This window comes from Saccostrea cucullata, unplaced genomic scaffold (genome assembly GCF_032062105.1).
Source record: "Saccostrea cucullata isolate Sc308-1 unplaced genomic scaffold, CSIRO_AGI_Scuc_v1 ctg18260, whole genome shotgun sequence".
In the NCBI taxonomy this organism is placed as follows: Eukaryota; Metazoa; Mollusca; class Bivalvia; order Ostreida; family Ostreidae; genus Saccostrea; species Saccostrea cuccullata.
Genome location: NW_026921915.1, coordinates 1 through 10183, shown reverse-complemented (window position 1 = coordinate 10183; position 10183 = coordinate 1). Strand labels below are relative to the sequence as shown.

At 30.7% G+C, this 10183-nt stretch overlaps 1 protein-coding gene across 1 annotated transcript; it reads left to right on the top strand.

The window, feature by feature from the left end:
- Window positions 1–3376: 3376 nt before the first annotated feature.
- Window positions 3377–4280, top strand: LOC134260909 (uncharacterized; the record flags this gene model as incomplete). The annotated part of the gene is made up of 1 exon (XM_062743439.1): window positions 3377–4280. A coding segment is annotated over one exon (897 nt), but the record flags the coding sequence as incomplete, so codon positions are not given.
- Window positions 4281–10183: the final 5903 nt, after the last annotated feature.

Here is a 10183-nt window from a genome sequence, read left to right as displayed (position 1 = left end):
TATGCGTCATTCATATGTATTCTTAAAACTTGATTTTTTTTTTGCCCCCTAACATTATAACCCATTTAAAAGTTATTGCCCCTTATGCAAAAAACTTTGTTATCCTTCTCCTCCAAAAGCGTAGCCGTGGATTCAATCTCCTAGATAAATTCTCGTGTTCTCATGTTTACTGTATGTGAACAAAGGAAAGGTTGTGAATATCCATATACATAATATGTGTATGTACATATACATAAGTCTAAACATTTCAACAGTCGTTTCCTTAAGCCCTTTATAAAGGTACATGGTGTAAACTTTTGTTTTTACACAACAACACTTCATTCTCGTCTTTAAATCCATACCATGATTTAACCATTCAGAAAATGCTTGTTCAGAAAAATCTGATTCTATAAATCCTAACAAAACACAATTCTCCTCATAGATTAATGTAGAAAAGAAAAAAGAAACATATATTAGCGTGGATCCTTTCAAAAATCCATAGAAATGCTTGCTTTTAAATAGAAAGATTTTTGCGTTTAACTGCAAAAAAATATTGCGTTTAATCGCAATATTATTGCGCTTAAACGCTATATTATTGCGATTAAACGCTATATTATTGCGATTAAACGCGAAAATATTATTGCGATTAAACGCAATAGTTATTGCGTTTCATCGCAATATTATTGCTTTTAATCGCAAAAGACTGCTTTTGATCGCAGTCTTTTGCGAGTAAACGCAAAGTGTTTTGCGTTTAAACGCAATGATTATTGCGATGAATTGCAAAGTCTTGCGATTTTGCGTTTAAACGCAATAAAAAGATTTCTTTCCTTAGACTGGCCTCAACGGGCTTCCGTATTAATGATATTATTAAACTTGAATACTTTGCTTGTTTTTGAAAATAAAAAGAGTTAATTAATATGATTAATAATTTTAATCTGGAAATTGTTTTCATGACAGATAGAACGATAATACGAGCCGAATTTCCAACTTCATAATATCCTTAGCATATTTTATTCTCTCCTAACAAGTCCTTGAGTAATGGATTTACATGTATTTCATAATGTGACGAATATTGATTTTTCAGTTTGAAAGACATGGACGTATCATTATTTAATCATTGCTATTCAATAAAAAGACCTAAAAATGTCATTTAAAGGAAACAAAATAACCACTTCCATATATCTCAGTTAGTTTTAAATGATTCATTAAGACGATGGAAGGGTAAATTATTGTGTACTTTTCTTAAAATATTTCGTACTCGTAATTTTTTTCTGGTTTTAGGGACAAACTTTTGAATGATATGGATGCACTATTTAACAATAATTATTTATTTTTTGTCAATGACATGAACTGACGAAACGATAAGATTTTCCCCTTAAACCATTTCGCATTACAGTATTTAAACATGATAAATGGGACTATTTTATGCAAAAGAATAGCAAATTTGAATTTCTGATTAAGGTTCTAAAGACATGTTTTCCTCTTTATACCGCTAAATATATTTTATATCAAATTTTTATACCATTACGGGGTGTTATGTTTCCTAGAATAACAAGAATATTTCTCCGAAAATATGGTTTATGTTTTCCTTTTTAAATATGACTGTAAAATTGCTGATAAGGCTTTATATGGAAACAATCAATATAATTTAATGACCATTGTCTGCCGCCATCATTTACGCACGATATTCTATACATTAAAACCGAAAGTGAATCTTTCTTCAATAAGGAAGTCGTTTTCTCAGAATAGTAGAGCCTAGCAAGTAAAGTTGTGTAGATCATGGTCTTATTAACAATTTAAAAAGTCTATTTTTGGACAAATATGGTTATAAAATGTAGTCTTTTTACTCTGACACTATTAAATAGTATTTAATTAAAGAAAATAAGAAACTTATACATTGTACGATGTAGAAGTTTCATTTTTATTCTCCGATAACTCATTGAAATTGTGTAGAGCAACTGTCTCTGCAGCACTGAGTTCAGTTTCTCTCACTAATTGTTTAACAGGTAATGAGGTGATCTCTAATGATTATCCCTTTACAGCATCAAGGATGTATTTTGTGTGTGATAGATTTCCACACAGGTTGAAATTGGGTAATCCCACCAGCAAGTTGAATGTCACCTACCTTCTCTGTTTTTGATGAAACACAGATTTCTTCCAGTACGTAGCTTATTTTTGTCTCATGAATGTTGTGATGGTTATTCCTGCTTTTATTCCCAAGCTTATAGTGCTGGGGTCCTTTTACGGCTTCCTAAACAATTAGCTGCCCTTTCTTTGAACTTAGCTACAGATGATACCAAAAAAAAATGATGCCTGGATCGGTATATATTTTTTGGTCTAATTTTATTGCAAATGATGCAAATAACAAATTTCTAGAATATAAAGAAATTATAAACCTTCTGTGGCCCTGAGCGACGCTCATCGTCCATTGTTAAACTCCGTAGATTATGTAATTGTACAATTAAAATATCCTTTCAAATTTACCGCAAATTCTCCTCATTAATTCACTAACCAGTAAGAATCATAAAGTATACCATAAAGGTCACAAAACAAGGTTAAATCCACATACATTATAGAACGTAAAATTGATCGAAACTGGGTCAAACTTTGCATTGAATTCCGGGAATTGCTTTCCAATCTCAAGTGATCTCGACGAATACTGATGGAGAATTATTTTTGCTGTTGGTCCTTACATATGTATCGATAATAAAACAACTAACGAGCTTTGGTAGTAAAAATTGGAAATTTGACTTTTGCTGTCGATTTTATTAAGAAATCTGTAGCTTGAAGAAGTTTCAAATTTTAAGTGAAATTGAGACTTTGGGTGATATAGTTATGCAATTAAAAAGGTATCTGATTTAGATAATAAAACAGTTAATGACTTATGTATAGCTTTCAGATATACCTTTAAGATCAAGATTAGCAATTTCATCCTGTATAATGAGGCAGATAAATTTCCTACAATTTGTATATTCTTAATCTCTTTAATATTTTTAAGGGGGGGGGGGGGGGTCTCAATAGTAGGAAGTAAAAGACCAAATCTTTTACATGCAACGTCAACATTTCAAAGTGACTGATGAAGAAGATGCATTCATCATTTTAAAAATGGGCACTCCATAAAAAAGTAATTTTATTCATAAGTACTGGTATTGTAACAGGACTCAACTTAATATTACATGTAACAGGACAGTTGCAAGCAAAATTTTCTCCTTTAAATCCCTTTTACTCGTACAAATTTGAAAATAAAAACGAACTTAAAAACATTAAAAAGTGGTGAAGTTAATAATCCAGTTTAAAAAAGTATGAATGATATTGGCGATACGCGTTTCTATTTGTATCAAATTAAAATGTTAAAAAAAATGATTTATTTTTCATCATAGATTTATTTTCATTACAGATAAAAAGAATAATACAAGCCCAGGTTTTGTCTGCTGTTGTGAAAATAACGGAAACAATTAATTATGGACAGAAGTATATAGCTGATCTCAAATATGTAAATAAAGGAAGGCTTATTGTTTCTGTCGAAAACACAAAAGGCATCGATCCTTCTTGCATATTAAGAGATGATTCCATTCTATTTCTATCTACTCATTGGTCCTGTTTGTGTTATACAAATGACGAGTTTGGTGAAGGATTCATTTTTTGGAATATAATTGAGAGATCATTGATTGAATGTAGAATCGAAAATCGTAGCTATATAAGATATCCTTTGCCAGGTGAAACATATGCCTTTGATAAATTCCACAGTTTTTGGTTATTGCCAGATGACCTAACTGGTGGATACACACCAAATGGATTAGCAATGTGCAAATTGGGAGCCATTTTGGTTTGTCTGTGGAACAATCAGGTACATGACCGTTCTATAGGTAAAGTACTAAAGTTATCTCATACTGGAATAAGAGTGTTTGAAATAAAAACCGACAAAAATCGTCCACTTTTTATCTGCCCAACTTACTTAACAGAAAACGGCAATGAAGACATATACGTTTCTGATGTGAATGCTGTCGTCGTTACGGACACCAGGGGTTTTCTCAGATTCCGGTACACAGGAGCACAAAGCGATCCCCAGTTTGATCCCTACGGCATCTGTTGTGATTCCAAGAACAACATCATTGTAGCGGACATGGTGAAAAATAGAATTCATATGATTGACCAGAACGGCGAGCTGCTTCACTACATTCAGTATAAAGACATGCACATGCCACGTGCTCTCTGTATAAATAAGCATGATATCCTGTATGTTGGAGAATGGATGTCTGAAGAAATTAAAGTACTTTCACTTCTGAGCCAATGACTGAAGGTTTTTCAACCCTCGAAATTATTATGGTTCAAAATAACAGAAACTGCATTAATTTTCATGTATCATAGTTTTAATTCAATATGAATTATCGCAAAAAGTTATAGGTCGCCGTAAAATTCAAGATATTAAAAATAAATAAACAGAAGTGTATGTCTAAATGAAAAAAAAAGTTATTTTTGTTTTTAAAGTATTGTAAATATTATGAAAAAAACTGGTTCAATTGCATAATTCGGATACTAAGAGTTCCAAAACTTTTGCTAATCAGAAGATAATTTTGATATGTGAATATCAGGGAAACCATTTTACAGTAAAAGTACTCGTACAATATACAAAATATCTAAATGAAGATTTCTGAGGAGGAGTTATTACCCTTGTCACAATTTTTAAGATTAAATACAGTGTAAATCATTAAATACATGTAGTAAAATATACATTTTTTATTTTCTTATTTCTTAATAATATTTTGCATTACACATATTGAACAGCATTTTTTTGAAAAACCTCGTTCTTTTGGTTATGAATTTAAATAAATTAAAGTTTTGCAAATAAGTATGACATCATACGAATGTATACTGTTTAACGTCCCTCTCCAGAATATTTAACTGATATGGAGACGTCACCATTGCCGGTGAAAGGCTGCAAATTTAGGCCTATGCTCGGCACTTACGGCCTTTGAGCAGGGAGGGATCTTTATCGTGCCACACCTGCTGTGACACGGGGCCTCGGTTTATACGGTCTCATCCGAAGGACCGCCCCAATTAGTCATCTTTTACGACAACCAAAGGGGTATTGAGGACCTATTCTATCCCGGATACCCACGGACATCATACGAGGATGGAAATACCTTAAAATAACTCCATTCACGGTACTGATTGATTTTTATTTCATTTTTTGTTTTCATATATATTTTCATGCAAATAGATTTCTATTGTGTCATTAGAATTTCATTGTAAAAAAATATTTTCATGTTCTAACTCGGCAATTCTGATAGTCATCTGGTTTTTCACATTCCCTTTGCTAAGAGGATACAAGAGTTTAAAATCATAGTATTATGTATTATAACAACTTTTTGTACATGTGTAACATATTTGAAGTTAATTTAACTTTACTCTTCTTTTCATACCCCTTTCTTCATTTATAGGTTTTGTATAGAAATATAAATATGCGATTTTATAGATAAGAATACACTTTTTGCCGAGAAAATATTTTTTTTTAAAACAAATGAAACATATGTTCAATTTATTACGATAATCTAGAGTTATTACATAAAAAGATGGTTTTGTTAAAAGCACCTTGATTTCCGTTTAAATGTGATTCTCTCATGATTTCAAGTTTTGTAGCATGGTTTCAATGTGCGACTATTTAAAAGATAGAGTTTCTAAATAACGTGAAGTAATCTGGTGTAACATTTGTTCAGGGTCCTTAAAGCGAGAATCCTCAAGTAACTAACCTGGAATAGATTGATTGATTTTATGTTGTTTAACGTCCCTCTCGAGAATTTTTCAATGGAGACGTCACCGTATGCCTGATTACCGTATGCCAAGTGAAGGGCTTCAGGATAAAACGGAATTTCGCATGATTGACGAGAATGGTGGATTTCTTCACCTACATTCAGTATAAAGATATGAACAAACCACGAGCTCTATGTATAGACGAGCATGATAACTTGTATTTCGGAGAATGGGCTTCTGGGAAATGAAAGTACTTTCACGTCAATGATAGAAGTAGAAGAAATATTTTCTCGAGACTGGTGTGTGGTAATAATGTATATGAATATCCCTTTTTGTACATTTTTAAATTTCGAAGTCTTCAGTTTTTATGTGCAAATTTGCGAACAATTATTGATTTAAATGATATTTGCTTAATTTGCTTAAAGGATTTAAATTATATATTTTTCTAGCTAGGTACAGACAAGATTATGTTAAAATATAATCATGATTGTATAACTTATTACGAAGAGAATCCGGTGAAATGGAAAAATAATGGATTCCAATTTTTTTTGTGCTGTTATTGATAATTATCGATGGCTTTGAAAGATATAATCGATTTGTTATTGATTTCTTCCAATTCTTTTCCCAATAAGATATCAAAACTGCTGCAAAAATGTATTCAAATGTTTTGTGGTGATGTTATTGATTTCTACTTGAGTTCAAAGTTGAGTTTGTTTAATAGTGTGAAATTCAGTGCAGATTGTAAAATATAACTTTTTTTTGGTTAAATTTTGAACTTTAAACGTATTATTTTAAACAATAAATAATTAAATGTATTCAGGCTATATCTACTGAAAGTAAACCAACGGTACCCGCTGAAACGCCTCAAAAATGTACCATTCCTTTCACTTTTCATATGAACTTATATATTCTTTGATCAGACTTGTAGAAAATATTAAATTGTTTGTAGTATAGAAGTATTTAGACTGATCACATGATGGCAGTGCCGGTGAAAGTTCTTTTGCTTTCTTTTTAAAAAGATAATATTAAGTAAATAAATATTCCGAGGAATAAACCAGTGACTGATAGAATTATTCCTTTTTGTATTATAGTTTGTGATTTGAGAGCTATCAATTGTTCTTAAAATGCTGATTATCTTTAATATAAATGTCGACTGGAAATGTTATTCATAGCTAATTATTCCGACCTCATTATTTTCTGTCAGGGATACATATCTCTCAGTCAATTAACCAAGATAAATAAATACAGAGACATCTCAGCTCCTCCTTCTCTGTATCGCAATTGTACACTCTTACTGACCAAACAGATAACCTAAGGATTACAGCTTTAATGATTTGTAAATTTCTATTTAGATAAACATAACTATAAAATACACATAATAAATATACATGTATATCCTAAATGACTGAGCTATACATCTGAATTATTTAATACTAGACCACACAGTCTGTAATGTAAATTTTATTGAAATTTCAGTGAACAAGAAAAAAAAGAGAAACATGAATAAGGCATGAAAATTCATCGATAACTTTAAGACTAGACTGCATATCGGCTGCAATTGCTTTAATTACGATAACAAAAAGTTAAAGTATCTTTGATTACAGATTACTCTCCAGTACTTAAAAATATGTGATGCATTATAATCCATTACGGTTACTCTATCAAAATTATCTCATGACTGAAGTGTTGTACATTACTTGCTAACAATTTCTACAAATCATTCAGTTGAATATTGTGGGAAAGTCCTGTCCAAAATCACCTGCGGATGAAATTAGAAAAGAAGGGTGCGGTGATTACTAAGGATCAAGTCAATCTATAGATTGTTTTTGTTTCTGTGTCACATGCATTTGTTCAAGACTCTTATCCATTAGTGTATGGTCGTTTGGAGGAACAGTTCCACTGGGCTCTTAAATGTAATTCCCGAGTCTCTGATTTTTTTTTTCCAAATATTACACGTTTTGGCTGTCGTAGGTGAGGTGTATTATTAATCTTTCATTTGAAACAAAATCAAATTGTTCTAGGTAAGACGTAAAACCTAACAGGTAAAGTTGCATTTAACTTGGTCTTATGAAAATTATCCACTATATTGTTAATACTAACAATGTTTCTTTAATTATTTTTAACAAAGTCCGTCAATAAAATTATACAAAAGTATTTCTGCCTTGCCTGTTTGACTTTTAATCACTTTGGGACAAATCTACACACGCTACATACCGGGATAAAATATAAGTAAATGTCACGTATAGGCTATAGAATCCGTTTTTTTATAACAACAAAAAAAACTCCAGTTTGGAAGATACAAATTATAGTGGTCAAGAAAAACATATAATTTAACTTGTAGTCTAAATGAAAATTGTGTGGATTTAGTGTAGGTTGTATTCTATAAAATACTTCATGCAATATGTAAAATGACCTTCACATGTATTATTATTACTGGCCCTAACGTCCATCAATTAAAAAAAGTTCTTCTAATTTTCTTGAGCAATCATCCTTGATCGACTTATTTTCTTCTCGTGATACCAGTTTATACAACCAGAAAATGATTATGATCTTTGGGGTTGTTTAAATTTGGTGTGGATGTATGGAGCACCAATAGAGCTTACATTTAAAAAGATAAACAAATGTAAATGTTAAGGAGAAAAACATATTTTTTTATATGCTTTCCATTTTTGAGCTTTATTTGTTAAATACATAACTATTTGAAATTTATGCATAACTTATAATATTTTTTCATTCAATAATCAAATCCGTTTTTTAAATTACATTTAGAGACGAAATTTATTTATATCCAACAGGTACACAAAATAAAAAAAAAAAATTTTGAATAAACGTTGATTATATATGTTGATTCAACGTTTAGTTGACAAAACATCAATTAACAATTGAGTAGCTTCAATGTAACCTTGATACATTCATTAAAAAAATTGGTGGACTGACATTAGCGCCAGTTGGATTTCGAAAACATCCATTATCACAATTGATTAAGATACTATATACATAAGATAATAAACCGAGCTTTAAATTTTAAAACTTTATCACAGCTGTATCTATGAAATTTTTAGAAATTTCGAAATTCTCAAGACGTACCTCTTAAAATTCAAATTTTGCGAATTCGTTCTGAATTCATAGCAATCATTGTTTACAATTTAAATACTTACCATCCTCTAGTTAAGCTATCTGTCAATTATATATAGTAGTGCGAATTTGTCAAGTCCCACCTTATAATGGTCAACCATTTTTGTATTCCTACAATTTTATATTCCGATTTATGTGTAAATGCAAAAGATACGATTCCCACTAGCCAAAGATCCGATGTTGAATCAATGTTGGCAATACAAATGTTGAATCAACGTAACATTTTCAACGTTGAAAAGTCAGTGTTGAATCAATATTGAATCTAGATTTATTTAAACCAAACTTCAACTAACATTTCACGTTTCTTCTGGCTATATTACTCAGTCTGGAGAGAAGATAGTCTTGTTGACACTTTGCTTAACAAAAGAACACTCTAGATATGTGAATGTGTGTCTTGCTTTGTATATGCTCAATCTTGATATATATCTGGCTAGTTTTTATTCAAACAATATCTAATAATATAATAGTAGTAAAAACTTAGATGATACGTTTTTGATGAAAAGCATTAGTTGAAGTATTTTTTAACTTGAAGAAGTATTCAAACGGATATTCCTATCATAAATCAACAAGAGACACACAATTCACCTGCTGTGTTACCTATTCCGAAACACTTCAGGGTATGAGAGCGTACGTGTATTTCAGTTCTCTTTGGTATTTTTAGATTCTAAAGTGAAATTCTGAATAATTTCGAGCAGACGTTTTGTCAAATTTCTTTGTTAAATATATAAATCTAGAAATTTTATATTACTCTATTTGAAATATTTACACTGTATTTATAGATATAAGGTATAAAGATATAGGTATGAATATATATTTATATATTTGTGACTTGGTCACAACAATCCGTTTGTGATATTCTCTCACGATTACAAGATTGTTTTCCTTTCCCTTTTATTAGAAGTTCATCAGTTTGAGGTTATTACGGAATTTGAGTCTTGGATGAGGGTATTTTGGAGTGAAGCTGCTTTATATACAGAACTAGAGTTTAAAATCCATTTAAGCATTTAAGATCTTATAAGTACAGTAGCAATTTCAAACAGAGTTTCCTTTATTGATCATACGGAATAGGAAAATCTAATTCTTATTCAAAAATTTGAAATTTAAAATACACTTTCATCTTCTGTTTTATATTTTGTGATTGTTCAGTTCACATCAAAAGTCCCACTCTGTATTTCCCTTTTCATTTTAGAAATACCATTCACTATAGACTGTCTGAATCATAATCCAATACGTTGCTTTAAGGTATTTGCATGTTTGGTTTAAAATATTCGACCTTACTATTCTTTATACAACTTTATCACGTCAAATACCTACAATT